The sequence below is a fragment of the Heterobasidion irregulare genome (assembly GCF_000320585.1).
Source record: "Heterobasidion irregulare TC 32-1 unplaced genomic scaffold scaffold_09, whole genome shotgun sequence".
Classification (NCBI taxonomy): domain Eukaryota; kingdom Fungi; phylum Basidiomycota; class Agaricomycetes; order Russulales; family Bondarzewiaceae; genus Heterobasidion; species Heterobasidion irregulare.
This window is the reverse complement of record NW_009258205.1, coordinates 117,622-136,890: the sequence shown is the minus strand read 5'-3', so window position 1 is coordinate 136,890 and position 19,269 is coordinate 117,622. Positions and strand designations below refer to the sequence as shown.

Below are 19,269 nucleotides of genomic sequence, written 5' to 3'. Positions count from 1 at the left end.
AATCGAGGTCGTCATTCGAAACATTCGAGGCAGCCAAGGACAAATCGGCGGATACCAATATAACATACAGCAGGGTACAGATAGAAAGCAAGTGGTATAAGCGGTGATGGTGTCTAAAGTAAAATGCGGTTGAGAGAAATAAAACACATGATAAACAAACAGGAGAGCGGGCACGCCCTTTCTTACATCTTCTTCGTCTTCATCTCCCACATGCCGTTGCTCCCCTTGGCGAGGCCCAGGAAGATGTAATCGCGCATCAAGAAATCGACCTTCAAGACCCCCTGGTTCCTCACGCCCTCGTTCCCATTGCACCGCTCCGAGTACGCTCGCACCACCTTCCGCTTCGCCTCCTCCGACACATCGTTATTGTACAGATCCGAGTGCGTAGCCCGGGAGAACAATTTGGTATGAATGGTGGTAAACAGATCCTGGAGGGTGATCCCGACGGGTCGGGAGGGGTAGACGTCGATGTACCATGGGAGGCGTGAGTGGTAGAGGCGCATGAACATCAGGGGAGGCTCAGAGGCGAATTGGTACAGATCGTTCGTGGTGACGGGGCGCTGCAGCTCGCGGAAACGAACGCCCGTAGGAGGGACATGGAGATCCCACGTCATAGGCGGTTCGCGCAGCATCCCATATCTGATATAGGCGTTGAGCGTCACATCATCTACGTTCAATTCAGCTCAGCGATGCGAGAGATGGAAGAGAGAGACGAGGGAGGAAAGTGGTGCGCACTCTGGAAGAAGCCCTTTTCGCGCTTGTGTGGGAGGATCACGTCAAAGGCCGAGCGCGGCATCTTGAAGTCGGTCCTCCAGTTCGCAGGACGATCGTAATGGGTCGCTGACGGTGTCCGTGGGTGCGAAGCTCGTCGAGGAAGTTTGTAAGGCGTCGACGGTCGAGGGCGCGGCGATATCGGGAGATCGAGTGAGGCGCTCTCGCCCGTGCGGGGCTCGTAGGTCGCGGGCTCGTATCCTTGCGATGGGCCACCGGAAGGGGGGCTGTAATGATTATGATCGATCCAGGTCGGGGGTTGTGGCGGGGGGTTATAAGGCACATTCGAGTCGAAATTGCCAGGCTGGCTCCAGGAGAGGGGAGCGGGGGCTGCAAGCGGGGGAGGGTTGGCACTGGGGCTCGGATATGGGTTAAAAGAGGGACTAGGGTACTGATTGTTAGGATATGGATTCGCAAACGCTTGAGGCATGCCCCAAGCGTCTGCAGCAGGCGGCGGCGAGACGGGCCATTGCATAGACGGCCCTCCACCAGCGGGTGTGCCGGGGAATTGCTGCTGGATGCCGGGAAATGCGGCGCCTATGGGAGGGATATTGCTAGGGCTTTGAGAGTACTGATCTGGCCAGGGAGTCGCATCACGCTCGACCAGAGGCGGAAGGCCCGACATGACGCGGAGGCAAAATGTGCGAGTCACAGAAGATATGTGCGCCGAGAATGCTGCAGCGAGAAGCTAGGAGAGAGTCGCACCGGCAGACGGTGGCCAGAGGCCTGAGGAGAGAGCGGGTTAGGAGGAGAGGGAGTGGGAGAACTGCATCGTAGCGCTGAGCGAAGCACAGCCAGCAGGAAGAAGGGAGTTGTTATTTCGGGCGCGGAACAAGTCCTACGCCCCAATTCCCATAATCGTCGTCCAGCTGCAGCGCCATCCCTCACAGTACTGCTTGCGGCACGGCGCCACCACGCATGCGCAGCGTCCCTCTCTATCACGCCTTGGAAAGCATATTTTGCCTGGTGAGCTCTCCCAGCGGTTCGTTCGATTTGCCCTCGGTCACACCCTGTCACAGAACGCCGTGCCAGCCAATACACTTGCGTCCGGACCGTCTACGACGGTCAGCTGCTTGACCTTTTCTCTTCTCATTTCACATTATTCAAGCAATCTCCTCCTGGCTTTTGAGTGAGGCTATCCGGAAAAAACACGATGTCGCAGTACTCCGCAGCAACATTGATATGAGGCTGCCTATCTCGTCAGACGAATCTTACGTTCTACTAATGTGTGCTGTTCCTTTGAGCCTATATGCTTCACGCAAGCCTCGTTCCGATCCTCTTTTGATGCTGGCTTGACGACATACCTATGCAAGAGCAGTGCACAAGGCCTGCGATGGTCGTATGGACTGCGGACCGCCGAGGCTAGAAGTTGCCCATCACCTGCTCTCCTCGATCTCTGAAACGATTTTCGTCTTAAAAGGCCCTCAGATGGAAGGCTAAGGCTCCCCCTCGGTGTGCGTCAGAGCTACTCTCAATTGTTTTCGCCGCAATGTCTGTCTTCATCTCGACATCTTCTCTATTGCTGGTCCTCGGTCTTGTTCCCGGGATCGTGTCTCTTGACAATGGGCTATCCCGAACGCCAGCAATGGCATTCAATGGGTACAATGCATTTGCGTGCGTATTGTGAACTTTTGGGAAGTATCAGTCGCTGATCGGAGGCCTACGCAATAGCTGCGATGGCACTGAGGACCAATACCGCTCGATGGCGAAAAATCTCGTCGACTTGGGCCTTTTTGCCCTAGGCTATGACACATTGGGCATGTCAGTGTATTCCGGAGTCTTTCATGACACTCCCTGATGTGTTTACGCGTCGACTGCGCAGTGACTGTGGATGGCAAGCCAAGAACCGAACGTCGGATGGCAAATTCGCGTGGGACACGACGCGTTTTCCCTCCGGTATTCCTGCGCTCTCGAGCTATGTGCACGACCTCGGCCTCAAGTTTGGGCTGTACAGCGATGCGTAAGCCCCGATCCGTCAGATTCCGAATCGCAGATCCATCCGCTCAATCGAATTACAGAGGCTATTATGCGTGCGATTTTGTCGGCGGGTCTGCGCATTTCATTGGCAGCTTGGGGCATGAGGTGGACGACGCAAATTCGTTTGCAGAGTGGGGCGCTGATTATCTCAAGTTCGTAAAATGTTTAAAAGTTCTCAGTTGGTTCTGAGGCTGATACGACGTTGTGAACAGGTATGATAACTGCTATGCGTAAGTGCGGCTCCAAGCGACACGCGCGCACAAAGTAATTGTATTCTCTATAGAGTCAGCGCGACGGATTTCGTAGACTACAATCCATCGTTTTCTCTCCAGGTATGGACCGCCGTTTATCTCGATCGTCACCAACAGCTGATCCCCCTCCATCGTTCATTTTTGGTGTCCAGCCTCACTACACCGCTATGCGGGACGCACTGAACGCCACTGGCCGACCTATTGTCTATTCTGTCTGTGAATGGGGCGTCCAAGATCCGGCGAGATGGGCAGCGCCTGTAGGGAACTCTTGGCGCATCTCGTGAGTGTCCCCGCCTAGGTAGCCTATGACATGCGCTTATGAAGTCGGGTACGACGTGATTTCATAGAAATGACATCGGCCCGCCCGCGTCCTGGGATAACCTGTTCCGCATCATCAACCAAGTCGTTCCTATCACTGGATTTGCAGGCCCAGGAGCATGGAACGATCTCGACATGCTGGAAGTTGGCAATTCGGGGCTCACGATTGACGAGCAGAGGACGCACTTCGTCTTTTGGGCTGCGGCCAAGTGAGTGAACCGGTTTGAACGTACCGGCGAGCTTGTCTCTTGGTTGACTTACTTTTGCGATCGTATGAAGGTCTCCCTTGTTGATCTCGACGGATTTGACCAAGATATCGAGCGACGCGCTTGCGATCCTCAAGAACAAGAACATCCTCGATCTTCACGTATGCCGTTTTCGACCGATCACGATTGACAGCGCTTAATTCCCCTGTGTTCAACGTGACACGCATACAGGGAGATTCCTTGGGGAAGTCGATAGGGTTCGGACGGCGCTATACGAACGATCACGACGTGTGGTACGGACCCTTGGCAGACGGGTCTACGGTCGCTAGTGCGTTTTTACTGATCCTTCTCATGCGGGACCATTTTCTGATCCCGGCGCTTTTGATCTTGTGCGATCGGTCGCAGTCGTCATCAACCTGCAGAACTCTTCTAGGAGTCTGACGTTTTCGTTGCCGGATGTCGGCTTCACATCGGCGTCGGCGGTAGACCTGTGGACTGGTGCCCATCTGGGCACGCTCAACACTTCGTTCGTCATGCTCGATCATCACCATCATCTTGCCAATAGAGTCTCTTACACGCTAATCCGTCCAGGTATACGAAGACAGTCGCAGCCCATGGATCTCTGGCTCTCAGACTATCCTCCGGCGTAGCCGCTTCTGCGCCTTCGTACACATACTATCCTGCATCCGCCTCCAACACGATTCTATCAGGCGGCGCCAGCACCCGAGTAGTGAACGGCACCGTCACCGTCGTCGGATTCGTCGGGAACGGGGCCACGCTGACCTTCCACAACGTCACCGGGGGCACGACGGGCGGGAGCAAGCTCGTCAGCGTCGACTACATCAACGCGGACTTCACGATGTCCAACACCGCGTGCTCCAACTGCCGGAACGCGTACGTGAGCGTCAACGGGGGCACCGCCGTGCAAGTGCAGTTCCCGATCTCGGCACAGGTGAGGATCCCTCTCTCATGACCTGCGGGCTGTGTGCCTGTCGGCTGCGGTTGCTGATCTGGCGGGCTGGATCGTCCAGAGCTGGGACATCGATTATTCAGGGTACGTCGTCGAGCTGGATGGGTTCGTAGCGGGGGCCGCGAACACCGTCCAATTCGGGAACCCAAGCGCATGGGCGCCCGACTTTGTTCGCATCGGGATCGCGGCATGATTCGAAGGGGAGGTGCGATTCTCAGCTAAGTTTACAGTATGGATGGATGGAGGGCCGGACGTTCACATCCGAAAATGTATCCCCGTGTCACTGTTAAAAATACCTCGATTTCGCCGTTCGGTTCGAGGCCTGTGTAGAGACACGATGACGAGCAGACAGGTCTACATATGAAGCTATGAAGCATGCATTTTTTACCGCTGGAGAGCTCCGGGCTTCTAGTCTCGCGACCGTCCCACACCCCAACCAGCGATGATTATCGATCGGAGTCCTGGGGACGACGAGGGTCCCCGTCCGTGAGAGATGGCAGAACACGAGGCGGCGACCTCTATGCTCGTGACAGCGGCCACGCAGGCAACACGTGTATGTCGCGCACACGACATTGCTTAGGCATGATCGTCGCATCGGAAGTTGGGGAGAGCCGCCAGGTGCGATCGAAGATGCAGGGGCTGTGAGCTGAGTGATGGAGGGATCTCTCGTACGGTGGGGTTGCGACGGGCGAATAGCCTAAAGGCCAAACCGCAACGCGAAGTGATCGGCCAACGGAGGCAAAAGCCCACCCATCGCGGTCCGCCAGGAGCATAAAGCTGAAGAGCGGGCGCGCGGGGCTCAGAGACGTCCTGGCGGGGCACGACGTCCCGCACTCTTCGTGGTAAACCCAAACCGTACAAGCGCCCAAGCCCGAAGAAGACCCGCCTTCGCACAGCGTCCCACACCCCAGTGGGCGACTCCTCGCGTGGGCCGAACTCTATTTCGGACGCGAGGAGGGGCGGCCGAGCGACCAGAGCGGGCGGGCGTCGTCCGGGTGGCCAAAGCGCGCAAGGAGAGTCCTGGGTACCATCAGGCTGCGCACGCCGCGGTCGCCGCGGGGCGGCGCGCCCACCGAAGCGGACGTAGAAACGGAGGCGCCACGAGGCGCGTACGGGGGCGCGCGTTACGCGGTGCGAATCCGCGCATGAAGGTGAAAGGTGAGAAACAGACGAAGCTCCGTGGAAGGAGAGCGGGTGATTGGGTGCGGGGAGTCGACTCGCGAGGCGGTTGGTTCGGACGGAGGGGGTCATTACGTCCGCAGACACGCCCGCTCTCGCCGATCCGGGACCCAGCTGCGAGTACGCCTTGGACGGACGGACCGGGTGGACTTCATCGTGAGTAACCTAGACAAAGAGGCTGTGAGCTGCGACGCGTCCAATCAGTGTCAAAGGTGAAGGGAAAAGAGGGCTGGTGACGTCTCCGTGTGAACGCCATCGAGACGAGTGATGATACGGGCCAAGCGTAAAAGAGGACGATGAAGGTCATGAGCGTCGACGATGGACGTCATAGCGAAGCGCTAGGCGGAAGCAATGAATAGATTAGAGGCGACCTATGAAGTCACCACCCGGAGAGATAGCGTGACAGGGCGGCCAGCGTTATACATAGCATACAGAGACACCAGGTCAGGGGAGGGTTGCGCAAAGACCTAGGCAGAACAGGCTAAAGGCGAAGCAGGCGGGAAAAACAGGGCGTGACAGATCGAGTATTGATCGCTGGAGCGGGGTTACGTGGCCCACCCAGACATAGAATGTATGCGTGTGCATGAGTATGCAATGTGACAGGGAACGAGAGAAGACGACATGAATTGGGCGCGGGCAGACCGCAAGAGGCAACGGAGATGAAGAGATGATAACGAGGGTGGGATGCGTCGTGAATGCACGAGGCCACCGGCGAATGAGGCGGATGATACAAAGTGAACATTCGAGCAGGCCAAACATGGTCTTCAGCGACGCGTTGAAGCTTGAAAGGAGTATTCAGCCACCATCCAAGGTTTCCGTGTCCAAGTGACCAACCAGAGACGCTGCTTGGGCATGTAGTGGGGCGGAAGACAGCGCACAAGCCAATCAAAGCATCCCGAACAAACAGAAACCGCAAGACGACCCCAGAGAACAGCGCATCAGCGCATCAGCACATCAGCACATCAGACACCCTACAGATCGATCCCACAACCCAAGGCCCCCGCACCCACGCAAGCAATCGCCCAGCAAACCGCTCCCGAACCGCGAATCCACAGAACGACCAGCACCAGCGCAATCATCAGAAGGCGCAAGATCCGCGCGCGCCGCAGGATCAACGAAGACGGCGGCGAGCCCAGAAACGCCCAGGGGGGACAGAGCACGGCGAGCTGACGAAGAGCACGACACAGACGGCCATTGTCGCCCCCACAAACGAGCGCCAGCCGCCAAGGTCAGCAGATCAGACGACACGAACACGCAGAAGTTTGAGGGCGCCACCCCTCCAGCTCCGAGACCCGCTCGACATCCAACGACCCGCAGAAGTCGAAAGAGCAGAGAGCAGAGAGCCGACGGGCTCCAGCGGACTCCAGCGGAAGGAGCAGAGCGCGACAAGCGCCCCGACCGAAAGACGGCACGCACACGAGCGCTGAGCCAGCACCAGACGATCAGATGGCCGCAAACAGCAAGCAGGAGGACCTGCCCACAGACCCGCACGCGCCCGCCACAGCGACGCCGACGCCCAAACGAGTCGGCCACGCACGTGCACGCGCGATGGGGATGACGAAGACGAGGACGAGGACGCGAGACCGCCATACGAGAAGAGACCTGGGATCCGACGACGCGCGCGCGATCCGAGATCGGAGGACCCTGGTGGCGTCTGACAGCATCCGACGCTACGTACGTACCGTACACGCGCAGGCCCCATAGCCCCCCCACGACCCAAGGCGAATCCCCAGCTTCCACCCACCCCGACCCACCCCGCCCCACCCCGCCCCCAGAACGCGGCACGACCAAAAGGAAGTGAGGGCTCCCCCCCACCAGCAAGTCTTGAGACCCCGACCCCACCGCTCGCCGCCTGCCCGCGCGCCTACCTATCCCGCGAGATCCAAACTCCCGAGCGTCTCCCTAGTCCCGCACGCAGCGCCGAAGACAAACAAGCCAAAGAAGGAACGGCGCGGGCGAAACACAGAAGCCCCTGGGACCGCACACCCAGACGCACGCACGCACGCCCACAGACGCACACGCGCACGGGACATGGCCAGATGGCGCGATGCTGTAACCGCGCCAAACATCACGAAGCCAGCCAGCAAAGAAGCAAAGAAGGACGAACGGGCGACAAAACGGGCGCACGGAGGAACGTCGACTCGGATTGGGGGCCGTTATGGGAGCGCGTGCGGTCACGGGGCACGGGTTGCGGGTCGCGGGTCGCGGGTCGCGGGTTGTCGGGGTGCGTGGACGCAGAGCGCCTGGTATGGTGCTGGGCCAGCGCGGCGCCTGACGGGCTGCGACTTTAGCGGAGGTGGGAATATCAGGAAGGAGGGGGGGGGGGGAGAAAGGCGGGAGTGGGGTGCGGGAGCACGTCAAACGCCAGCCGCCGCGTCTCCCGTGAGCGGTACACAGACCACCGGACCAGACAGCAACCAGAGAGCGACCAGAGCACATGCGACGCACTCAGGGGCCGCGTCCACAACCGGACGGGGCAAGCCCGCACGATCAGCCAGCCATACCATTGCTATTCCCGAACGCTGTGAACCGAAGATGTCGCTGAGACCAAGCCGAGCAGGCGTGTGCGTATATGCGCGCACGCGCGCTGTCAGGATCGCCCGCGGCGAGCCCAGCAGGGCAGATCCAGCCCCGCGCATGCGCACAGACGCAAACACGATCGTCGCTGATTGCGCGTCGAGCCATCGACCGCGGCGCGGCTACCTCGCCAGCTCCTATCTGGTGCGCGCACGCGCGGCTCTTCTCCTGAGCGGAGGCCCCACCGCGCCGCACGCAGCACGCGCGAGACGACGACAGACGGGACGCACGGCGGCGCAGCGCGTCGCACAGTACAGTACAGTGCAGCACAGAACAAACCCCTAGAGCAGGCCATGCGCGCATATGCACGGACCCGCCGTCCCGCGCCGTGCCGGTGCACGTCGGTGCGCGGCGAGTGCAGCGACGTCGGCACACGACGTCGCCGCGCTGCCATTGGGGGGTGTGGTGGTGAGCGCGTGGGAGAAGCGGCGGCTCCAAGGGGTTATTATAATGGATGGACGGTACGGACGAGTCTGGAGATCGCACCCTGAGATGGAGGTGCCGACGGGGGCGACGTGCGAAGCCAAGTCGGGGAGAGAAGGAGAAGGAGAAGGACAGGGGTCGGAAGGGGCGGAGCAGAGGGAAGGAAGGAGGGAGGGGGGTGCTTCTGTGATCGCGTGGTGTTGGTGGGCGTGCGCATGCGCAAGTCCCCCTTGCGAGCGCCGTGGGCGTCGCAGGCGTCGCGGAGGAGGGCCCGGAGATGCGTCAGTGGCTGACGGCAGGCGACTGGACTGCGAGAGACCGAGTCATGCCGAGACGTGGCGTGACGTGCGTGGCGTGGCGTGTAAGTGCAGTAAGTGAGGACCGGTCGGTCAGTCATCACGTTCGCACATACAGGAAAGGCCAGGGTCTGCTTGCCGGCATGCATCGAGGGAGTCTAGACGGGCGACCTGTGATTCAGGCGTCCGCGGACCCTGGGCCGGGTTGCACCCCCGGGAGGAAAGAGCGAGGGCAGAACTGAACGCGTGCGGCGATGGCGAGCGGAAAAGGAGGCGGGGATAGGAGCGCAGGCGCGGTGGCTCGGGTCACATGGGGGCTGGGCACCCGAGCTGCGGCGAGTGGGCGGGGCTGGGAAAGGCGATTGGGGCGACGAGAGGCGGAATGGCCATACGCGGGTGGGCGATGAGATGCCTGACGCTGGGCGCGGGGGAGATGTAAGGCTGCGGTGAGCTGGCGGGACTCGGGCCAGAGCTGGGCGTGGTCGGCCGGTGCGCGCAGGGAGCTGTGGACCGCAGCCGGAAAGAGCCGTGCCTCGCGATGGGGAGGTCCGCGGCCCGTTGAACCAGGTCGCGTTCCGCCCTCTCGAGCTCCAGCCCAAGAATACCGATTCATGGCGCCGGCGACTATAAAGCACAGATCGGGCCTCATCTCCCTTTCTCCCCTCCTCGCTGCCCCTCCTCCCCCCCCACCCGTCTCTCTCACCCGTCGTGATCTACTCGCCCCTCGCATGCAGGAATGACAGAGTACACCTCCTCCCCCGAGGCCATCGCCGACTTCCGCTCCTCGCGCCATCGCACCGCCGACTGGGTCGCCACACACACCCCCGCCGCCACCGCCTTCGCCGACCCGTGGAGACGCCCGTCCTTCATCCACGTCTCTGACGACGGCATGAGCTCTCCCGACGACGACGACGACGCGAGCGTGCACTCGCTCCCCCCGAAGATGCACCTCAACTACCCAGATGGCACAAAGATCCCCATCTACGACGACCGCGGCAGGCCCGCGTCCTTTCGCGCGCCCCACACCTACGCCCCCGCCCCCGCCCCCGCTCGCGCCCGCGCAGAGACCTACCCGCCGCCCGCGTCCTCCCCGTCGCGTCAGCCCGCGAGCCACCGCACCCCGCCCCACCCCGCTCCCCCAACCACCCTCTACATCCCTCCCGCGCCCGCGCCCTCCCAGCTCGCCCGCCACCCCGAAACCATCCACATCCACCCTTCCCCCACAACCCCCACCTCCGCCTCCCACGCCGCGCCCGTCCACGCGCCGCGCTCCCGCTCCAAAAAGTCCTCCCACTCCCAGTCGCACTCCCCCCAGTCCTCGCAGTCCTCGCGCACGGCCTACACCCACCCGTCCCTCCAGATGATCTACAACCCCGCCCACTCCGTCCCGCGCGCCGGCGCCCGCCCCCCGCCCCCGATCCACTCCCCATCCCCCGTGTACGCCTTCTCCGCGCACCCCCCGCCCGACCCCGCCGCGCTCGACCCCCAGCCGCAACCGCATCCACAGCCGCACGCGCGCTCGCAAGCCTCCAGCAACGCCTCCCACCACAGCCAGCACAAACACCGCCCCCACCACCGCCCGCCCCCCATCATCTACGCCCCCTCCAACCACGCCGCTTCCGCCGCCTCATACGCCTACAACCCCCCGCTCATCCTCCCCTACCCCCCGCCTTCCGCCCTCCAGCGCTCCGCTTCCCAGCACCCCACCACCACAACCGGCGCCGCTTCCTACCCCGCCTCTTTACACCCCCCACATCCCTCGCACCACGCCACGAAGACGCCCCCGCCGCCCGGCATCGCGGCGTCCTACTCGGACCCGACACCCGGCTCCGGCTCCCGTCATCACGCTTCCCACCAGCACCAGTACCCGCAACAACAACAACAACAGTATTCCCAGCAACGACAGCAACCCCATGCTCAGCAGATCTACGCGCCACAAGGCCGCACGCCCAGCCGCGGGCGCCTCTACGAGCAGTTCTCCCCCTCGCCCTCGCCCTCCGCCTCTCCCTCCGCGTCCGCGTCCCCGTCGCCGTCGCCTACGCCGTCGCCGCCCGAGTTCGCGGACCCCCCGCGCGCCGCGGGACACGGACGCGGACGCGGACACGGCGACGCGGTGGAGGTCGCCAGCGCGAGCTCGGGGAGCACGTATTATGTGCTGCCGTCCCCGGGCCAGAAGGTCACCGTCGTGGTGCGTGCGCCGCGCTCCCCATCTCCCTCTCTTCGCTTCTCTTCGCCGTCGCTCACACGTTCGTCCTCGTACCCCCACCAGCCCCCGATCCCGCCCTCCTTCGCCCCCCACGCGCACGCGCACGCGCACACACCGATGCCGCCCAACAAATTCTACGCCCCGCGCTCCCCCACATCGCCCACATCGCCCGCGTCCCCCGCGTCCCCGACCTCGCCCACATCGCCCACCTCCCTCACGTCGTCATCGACATCGACGGGCGCCGCGACGAAGCGCCCGCTCTTCCAGCGCTTCTTCCCGCGCCTCGGGTTCGGGTTCGGCGGCGCGGCGGGCGGTCCGGCGGGCTCGATAGGTGGCCCGGGCGGCGCGATTAGTGGTCCGGGAGGAGGTCTGGATAGAGGAGGCGGTGGTGGTGGTGGGCGTGCGGCGCGCGGTCTGGGCTCCCGAGGGGGCGTGGGTGCGGGCGTGGGCGCGGGCGCGGCGGGGCTGGTGCCAGTGCCAGTGCCGGTGCGGCAGAGGCAGCCGAGGAGGCTGAGGAGGGTTTCGGAGGGCGCGCGGGGATAGGAGGTGGTAGGGGGTAGGAGGGACGATGAGTAGGAGGCGGGCGTTGGGGGGTTGGAGGGTTCGCTCGCGTTCGTGTTTTCCGTTCGTGCTTTTTTTCGGTCGGCTGGAGTTCGTCTGCTGTCTCTTTTCTTTTCTTTCTTTCTTTCTTTCTTTCTCGATCTTTTGCGTTTCGTTCGTTCGTTCGTTCTGTCTTGCGACCTTTTGCTTCTCGTTCGTCCGTTCGTCCGTTCGCGCGCCGTTCTGGACTCTGATGGCTAGGTAATTCCGGACGGACGGGACTCGTCTCCGTGCGTGCGTGCGTGCGTATTGTGATGTAGAGCGCGCGCTACCTGTATGTTTCCCTGCCCTCCCTTGCTCCCACCCACCCTACCCCACCCCTCCCCTCCCGAGCGCTGCCCCCTCCCATGCTCTATCTGACATTACTCCCTTACCCCTCGCCTCCCCCTCTCTGCTTTCTCCGCTCTCTGCCCTCTCTCCCCGCATCTCTCTCTCCGCATCTCCGCATCTCTCTTCCCCGTCTCCCAGAATCCCCTTCCCCTCCCCTTCCGTTTCCTTCGTCCCAGTCCCAGTCCCAGCCCCAGTCCCAGCTCTAGTCCACAACCCATCGCTACATCGCTACATCGCTACATCGCTACACACGCACACGCACTCCCACTCACGCACCTGTACGCCCCCGCACCCCGATCCCCCGCCGCCGCGTCTTGTATCCCGCCCGCCTCCGCGCCCTGTATCCTAACTTACCTTATGAAAGCCGATAGTCGGTCAGTTGTTCCCGGGTTCTCTGCTCGGTTGCCCGTGTCCGAGTCTGCGGTGAAGTGCGAGGCGAGGCGAGGCGAGGCGAGGTATGACGTGGTGTGGTTTGTTGGCTGCCTACCGAGTGCCGGAGCCACGACCTGTCGTCGAGCGTCGTGGGCGCGTCGAAAGGTAGGGCACGCACCGTCGTCGCTTAGATGATCCTCCCAGAGCAGGAGTCTGCGGGGAGCGACCACTGACTGACTCGAGCGCAAGCATGAGAACGCACGACGCACGACGCACGACATCGCGATCCCACCAGATTAAATAAAAACACAAAATACCATTAAACCCAACGAGTCCGCCAAGCGGGCGCAACAACGGCGTGAAGAATGTAAACGTCCCGAGACAATGCGAGAACTATCTAATCAAGCGCGCCCCCGCGTCGTCTCGTCTCGTCTGCGAAGCCCGCGCACGACGTCCCACCTGATACGAGAGCATAAGCGTCCGCCTTACGCGTCGGGCGCGGATCGGAAAGGAGCTCGCTCACCGTGTCGCCCCACCGGGCGCACCTCAGAGCAGGAGCAGGGCGAGGAGGATGGGGAGCAGGAGGCCGAGGACCGCGGGGAGCAGCCCGAGGACGAGCCCGATCACCACCACGAGGAGGGGCCCCGCGAGCACGCCGACGAGCCCGAGCACGACGGTCAGCAGCACGCCGACGACGCCCCTGCGCATCGGCCCCACGCGTCAGTCGCGCGAACCCGGCGAGGAAGACGAGAACGTACAGGACGGGCGTGAGGACGCCGAGGGTGCCGACCGCGTCCGCGCCCGTGGTGAGGGGCCCGAGCGTGCCGAAGACGCTGTTGAGGAGCCCGCCGAGGAGGCCCGCGAGGTCGTCGGTGCTGAGCAGGCCGGTGCCGTCGAGGTTCGCGAGGATCACGGATTGGGGCTGGCCGGAGAGCGCGGAGAGGGAGGTCGAGGCGGACTGGATGAGCGACGTGATCGTCGCGACCTCGGACTCGAGCGTGGCGAGCTCGGTGCTCGTGGATAGGCCGGCTGGGGTAGCGCGTTAGCGGGGGCGCGGGCGGGGAGCGCGGGAGCGCGGGAGACGTACAGAGGATGGGCTCGAGCGCGGAGGTCAGGTTGGCGAAGATGGACGCGATGCTGGGGGTGCTGGCGCGTGCTTCGAGAGTCACCACGGGCGCGACGACGGGGTCGACCGTGACGGGTGCCGCGACGACAACGGGAGCGGTGACGGCGGCGTCCTTGGCTGCTGGGACCGCAGACACGGAGGCGAGGGTGCCCAGAGCGAGGGCGGCGAACGAGGCGATCTTGGCGAAGGAGAACATGATGGGATGGTAGGCAAAGACCACAAAGTGCGAGAGCAGAGGATCAAGGGGGCAAGAGCTCGCAGGGATTGAACCGGGGGCGGGTGGTGAGGAAACAGAAGGTGAGCAGCGGGCGGTTTAAATAGCGGATTCGAGCGAGCTACGAAAGCTATCCCGAGGGCAGCTGCTTTGCTACCGAGACAGAGCAATGGGACGAGCTGTTTCTGACGGCAACCTCATTCCATCCCTCGCAGGCCAACATCCGACCTGCACAGAGCGGAAGGCGTGCATATCCTCTCTCTCCCGCTCCACGGTCTTCTCCGATGTGCAGACAGCAAGATGCGAAACAGGAACGAAGCAGATCCTAGCCCCGTGGTACGAAACACGCCTTGTGCGTGTGATCTGACGACTTCGAGGCAGTAAATGAGCGTCGAAGAGCGTTGCTACTCGTCGAAGAAGCAAGCACAAAATCCAAGAAGAACTGGATCGGGTCGTACCGCGCAGCCTGGGAGATTTTCGAGCGTGTCGTCCGTAGCTGAGCTTCAAGGCCTAACTAGAAATGGTTGTTTGCGGGAGACGTTGGCGGTGCTGAGGACGTGCTGACAGAGATGAACCTAGGTAGCGCCATTCATTCCAGCAGAGCAGATATAAAGCACGCTCATTGGGTTGCTGTACACACCTCACATTCCGCACTTACCATACCAAGTGTCCTGCATTGTCTTTCGTTCTGGAGATGGGATGAGGGACGTTGTGTGTCGGATGAAGATTCGCTCGTTGCAACTTGCCAAGAGGTCGCGGTGACGTCATCCGAGCCCATGAGCCCACGCTCTACTTGTTGACCGCCGTCTATAACGTTCACTGGTCTGAATTTTAGCCTTTCATTTATTCCATGTCAAAGGTGGACCAGAACGAAAAAAATTGCGAAGTAAGAATTTAAATCATCCGAAGACTCGATTACATAGGGAAAGACAGCGCTGATCCCACTCTGGGCGTACAGATCAGTCTGAAGACAGGCCTTAGAACACCTTGTAATTTTCTCCAGCGTCCAACTCCCTTGTATAATTATTATTTACGGGACTGTGGAGCACAACTAGCACGAATACACTTCCAATAGAACTATGGTTCTTAAAGGGAAGATCCGGGAGCCATCGGTAGCGCAATCGTACACACACGCTCAACAAGACTACAAAAAAAAAAGGGGGATGGATTCGATCAATCGTAACAAATCGTTGATAGAATATTTTTTGAAAACAACAACAAATCTCCTCTCGTTTGCGAGGCCAGGGTATTCTGCTATTGCTGGATATAAGCATCTGGTTTTGCAATGAGCACCAAAAAAACAGCTCGCCGTAACAGGAAGCCTTCAGAGCAAGCCCAAAACAAGGGGGAGCACGAGATCGAGAACGGTGGGGAGGAGCACGAGAATGAGCGGCAGGAGGGAGCCGACGAGCGCCAATGCCGACACACCGACGAGCCCAAGCACGACAGTCAGAAAAATCCCAACTACACCACTACACGGCATAGAAACACATATCAGCATGAGCAGAGAACCATAAAAAAAGAGAAGGGACATACAGAAGAGGCGTAAGGACATCGACGCTGGTGACCGCATCTGTGCCTGTGGTGAGAGGGCCGAAGGTACCAAAGACGTTATTTATCATCCCTCCGACGAGGCTCGCGACGTCAGAGGTACTGAGCACGCCTGTGCCGTCAAGGTTGGAGAGGACCTTGGACTGGGGCTGACCGGAAAGCGCTGACAGGGAGGTCGTAGCAGACTGGATGAGTGAGGTGACCTTAACCGCGCCGGACTGCACCGTCGCTGGGTCTTTGACCGAAGAAACGCCCGCTGAAATGAATACATCAACATCGGCTCAGGAGAATATTGAACGGAAAGAAGCGTACAAAGGGCGGGGCCAAGTGCTGAGTTCAGGTTTGCGAAGATGGACGCTAAACTGTCGCCGTCACGCACTGTAATAGTCGTTACAGTGGCAATGACAGGGTCCACATTGACGGGGATGTCGATGAGGTCGCGCACAGTCTCACGGACTGCTGGGATTGCAGACGCTGAGGCGAGGGTGCCTAAAGCGAGGACAGCGAAAGAAGCGACCCTGGAGAACGAGAACATGATGCGATGTGTAGACACAAAGTGTGAAGGCGAAGGACCAAAAGACAAGACCTCACTGAGGGTGCTTGACGAGGGGATGAGCACCAAGACCAACGAGCTCAAATAGTATTTTGAGAGTGCTGACTCGGCTCCACAGTGCGTCCTAGGTGTCAAGGCTGGGAGTGAACAGAACAAGATATAGTTCCAGACGGAAAACAGAAGTGGTGTTCCATAGCTCGTTGGTCGGCATCCAGCGTGCTGGAGCCAGAAGGCCCTCTCTCCCGCCGCACCTCCCGACAAGTTGGGATCGGGAGCGAGAAAAGAAGCCAAAACCCGAAGTCACGGAGCGGAATGGCCCTAGATATGGAATGACAACCTCGAGGCAGTGAGTTTTCACTGGCTGCTCCGTCGCTTCTTCTCAGAAGTCATCACAGATGTTGAGGGCAGGTGTATACCTGGAAGTATTCAATTGAATGAAGCAACATACCATAAATAGTGAAAGATGATCAGGAAGACGAATCATGGAATGGAGAACTGTCAAAAGGATACATGTGCACTGATGTATTCCCACAAATCGAGCAGCCTGCCATACGAGTAGGAATATTGTTGTGCGCTCGTGAGGTTTTTATGCCGTTATTACTCACCATATTGACCTCTGAGCTCTGGGGTAAGGGCTGGATGTACATTGCGAGCCTTTGGAGAACTTGAGATGTTGGATGACGTCGTCCCTCATCATCGAAGCCGACTGTCAGCCATGAATGACGCTTTCCCATGGTGGTCCACGGAGTTGTAGCGAGACTTTCCTGATCTAGTGCGCCCGCCCATCAGTCATCGGGCTGTCGTCGCTCAATGCCGTCTTTGCCCTTCACATGTCGACTACATCGACGAGGTTTCTGGTGTAAAGCAGCCGGAATGAACTCGTCCTGCATACCCTTCACAATCACAATGCGTGATTAACGTACGCTGTCCGAGTGGACTGTGGAGCTCCAAACAAGATGTCGCGATAGGAAGCAAGAGAGAAACGAAGCATATAGGGTTTACGTTGCAGAAGCGACACACCTAGCACATGCTCCAAACCAGTCCCACACCCATACCTAAATCCATACAAACACTCGCAACTCATCGGTCTTTGGCTGAAAGATTGTGTTCACCTCTTCGATTGTTGGACCAGTCTATATGCTAAGTCAAGTCACATTTCAAATGAGTGAAGACTTGTACGTCTGTAGGGTATCTTGGTCTTGATTCTTGAAGACAGTAACGCTGCCACCTGTAAGGCCAAATTCAGTCACAATTACGCTGCAAGATACAAGGCATGAGAACATAGTCAGTGTGAGGTCAGTATGCGGCTAGGCTAGTACTTATCTGTGCGCGATGTATGAGTTGGGAAGATTCGGAACGTCAGCGCAGTGACGGAGGAGGCGTTGACAAGCCGTATGGCCATGAGGAGCGGGCGGTTGAGCGGGCGGGACAGTCTGAGACAGCGGCAGTCGCCGAATACTCACCGACCGGCTGGTGTCACAACGTATTCCCCATAGTGGCTTCGAAAGCTACTTCCAGGTCGGTGCAGCAGGGTTGCGGTTTTCAAGGGGGAAAGCTTTTACGCAAGCGGCAACATACGGGCATCTCAATTGAACAAGCCCAAATTCAACTTTCAAGGTTGGAAGGCAGAGTATCAGAAAATCTCGGTGGGTACATTCTTGTCAACCGCAAAAAAAAAAAAAAGGACAGGGTTAAGCGAAAAAGTCATCGGCAAGCAACGTTCGAAGAGGTTGCTCGCACATATTATTGAAGAATCGGGACACTCTACTCGTTTAGATGTGAGTAGCTGGAGAGCGTAACAAAAGGCGTGGTCGCATAAAGTTTTGCTCACCATTTCACCCAGAAGACCCTCAGAGGGAAAGCAATCCCAAGAGGATAGGAAGGAGGAGGTCGAGGAGCGTGGGGAGGAGCCCAAGGATGAGCGGCAAGAGATCGCCGACGAGGGGCAGCCCCGATGTACCGAGGAGCGAAAGTACGACGCTCAGCAGCGACGAGACCACGTCCCTATGCGAGAGAGCTCATCAGCCCAATCAAAAAACCATCCAAGCGGATACGAGATGTACAGAAGAGGTGTAAGGAGGTCAAGCCCGCCCGTCGCGTCTGTGCCTGTAGTGAGAGGACCGAGGACACCGAAGACGGTGTTCAAGAGTCCGCCGAGGAGGCCTGCGACATCGCTGACACTGAGAGTACCAGTGCCGTCGAGGGTAGCGAGCGCCTCGGACTGGGGCTCCCCGGTGAGGCCCGAAAGGGAGGTCGTGGCGCTCTGGATGAGCGAGGTGACTTCGCTAATGCCTGCCTGAACGGTGGCAGTGTCGGTGGCCCCGGTAAGTCCAGCTGCGATGAAAGGACAGGTGTCAGTCGCGGGTCTTGGAGGAAAAAAATATGGAAAAGGTGACAAACAGAGAACGGGCGTGAGCGCCGTGTTCAGGTTCGCAAAGATAGCGGCAATGCTGGTATCATCACGCTTTTGGATGGTCGCTTTGGAGGCGGTGACAGGTGCGGCGTTCTTGACCGCTGGGAGTGCAGATGCGGAAGCGAGGGTGCCCAACGCTAGAACAGCGAAAGACGCAACCTTGGCGAACGAGAACATAGTTGCGATGTTAGACCACGAAGGGCGAAAGCAGATGATCAAGAGGATGGAGCTCGCAGAGATGAAACTGGACGAGGGGGATGAGGAAACAGCAAGACAAGCACCAAACGGTTTATATAGCAGATTTAAGCTGTAGGTCGGCTCAGGAGCAGGTAATTAGCTGCTGACATAGAATAGGTACACGAGAGATTTCCAATGCGATAACCCCAGAACTGTAGCTCGTCGTCCGGGTCAGCGTCCAGCCCCTGGTAAGGACTGAAATGGTACACGCCCTTGCTTCTGCCGCACCTTGCCCGCTGCACAGAACAGATAAGAAGTAAACTTTCACCACCTCGAGGAGAAAGATAGACCTGAGCTTCATTCAATAGAATCTAGATCCAATGAAGAAATAGAGAAGTATCAGCGACCAACACCGATGGTACTTCGTATACAAAATCCCAGGGCAGCTGAATCAAGCTGTACCGCGCGGCCAGGAATCTAATGGAGACATCGCCCAAGTCGAATCAAGGAACAGTCCGGAATGGTGGCCTACAGAAAATATCCAAGGTACGGAAGATGATCCCTGACATTAAGAACCGTTGTCGTAGATTTTCAGATGACCTGGCTGATTACTGAGAGAATACAAAGTGTCTCTGAAAGACTTGAAAGTTGAGAGCATGCGCATGATTTGACGCATGTCTATGAAATTGTTGATCACCATAGCATTGACGATTGTCGCCCGACATGGCTCTGAGGGTTGAAGTTGAGAGAGGGTTGAAG

At 59.5% G+C, this 19,269-nt stretch overlaps 8 protein-coding genes across 8 annotated transcripts; 2 read left to right on the top strand and 6 right to left on the bottom strand.

The window, feature by feature from the left end:
• Positions 1-182: 182 nt before the first annotated feature.
• Positions 183-1,396, bottom strand: HETIRDRAFT_453859 (uncharacterized protein; the record flags this gene model as incomplete). The annotated part of the gene is made up of 2 exons (XM_009551457.1): positions 183-667; positions 736-1,396. The coding sequence occupies 2 exons, from the start codon at positions 1,394-1,396 to the stop codon at positions 183-185; spliced, it is 1,146 nt and encodes a 381-aa protein (XP_009549752.1).
• An 857-nt stretch (positions 1,397-2,253) lies between these two features.
• Positions 2,254-4,888, top strand: HETIRDRAFT_441362 (glycoside hydrolase family 27 protein). Its single transcript, XM_009551456.1, has 13 exons — positions 2,254-2,385; positions 2,443-2,532; positions 2,594-2,731; positions 2,790-2,900; positions 2,961-2,978; positions 3,032-3,080; positions 3,152-3,279; positions 3,347-3,526; positions 3,597-3,684; positions 3,755-3,844; positions 3,922-4,049; positions 4,115-4,475; positions 4,555-4,888. Exons 1-13 carry the CDS (start codon positions 2,261-2,263, stop codon positions 4,684-4,686), a joined length of 1,638 nt encoding a protein of 545 aa, XP_009549751.1. The 5' UTR covers positions 2,254-2,260; the 3' UTR covers positions 4,687-4,888.
• Positions 4,889-5,069: 181 nt separating this feature from the next.
• On the bottom strand, positions 5,070-6,001 carry HETIRDRAFT_107385 (uncharacterized protein; the record flags this gene model as incomplete). The annotated part of the gene is made up of 2 exons (XM_009551455.1): positions 5,070-5,837; positions 5,924-6,001. 2 exons carry the CDS (start codon positions 5,999-6,001, stop codon positions 5,070-5,072), a joined length of 846 nt encoding a protein of 281 aa, XP_009549750.1.
• A 428-nt stretch (positions 6,002-6,429) lies between these two features.
• Positions 6,430-8,534, top strand: HETIRDRAFT_107384 (uncharacterized protein; the record flags this gene model as incomplete). The annotated part of the gene is made up of 5 exons (XM_009551454.1): positions 6,430-6,463; positions 6,531-6,900; positions 6,956-7,346; positions 7,406-7,896; positions 7,964-8,534. 5 exons carry the CDS (start codon positions 6,430-6,432, stop codon positions 8,532-8,534), a joined length of 1,857 nt encoding a protein of 618 aa, XP_009549749.1.
• Positions 8,535-8,694: 160 nt separating this feature from the next.
• On the bottom strand, positions 8,695-9,581 carry HETIRDRAFT_107383 (uncharacterized protein; the record flags this gene model as incomplete). Its single annotated transcript, XM_009551453.1, has 2 exons — positions 8,695-9,126; positions 9,180-9,581. 2 exons carry the CDS (start codon positions 9,579-9,581, stop codon positions 8,695-8,697), a joined length of 834 nt encoding a protein of 277 aa, XP_009549748.1.
• A 3,292-nt stretch (positions 9,582-12,873) lies between these two features.
• Positions 12,874-13,798, bottom strand: HETIRDRAFT_163700 (uncharacterized protein; the record flags this gene model as incomplete). Its single annotated transcript, XM_009551452.1, has 2 exons — positions 12,874-13,176; positions 13,235-13,798. The coding sequence occupies 2 exons, from the start codon at positions 13,796-13,798 to the stop codon at positions 12,874-12,876; spliced, it is 867 nt and encodes a 288-aa protein (XP_009549747.1).
• Positions 13,799-15,140: 1,342 nt separating this feature from the next.
• HETIRDRAFT_326179 (uncharacterized protein) lies at positions 15,141-15,902 on the bottom strand (the record flags this gene model as incomplete). The annotated part of the gene is made up of 3 exons (XM_009551451.1): positions 15,141-15,288; positions 15,353-15,623; positions 15,680-15,902. The coding sequence occupies 3 exons, from the start codon at positions 15,900-15,902 to the stop codon at positions 15,141-15,143; spliced, it is 642 nt and encodes a 213-aa protein (XP_009549746.1).
• A 1,868-nt stretch (positions 15,903-17,770) lies between these two features.
• HETIRDRAFT_326013 (uncharacterized protein) lies at positions 17,771-18,585 on the bottom strand (the record flags this gene model as incomplete). Its single annotated transcript, XM_009551450.1, has 3 exons — positions 17,771-17,924; positions 17,984-18,254; positions 18,321-18,585. Coding segments are annotated over 3 exons (690 nt in total), but the record flags the coding sequence as incomplete, so codon positions are not given.
• Positions 18,586-19,269: the final 684 nt, after the last annotated feature.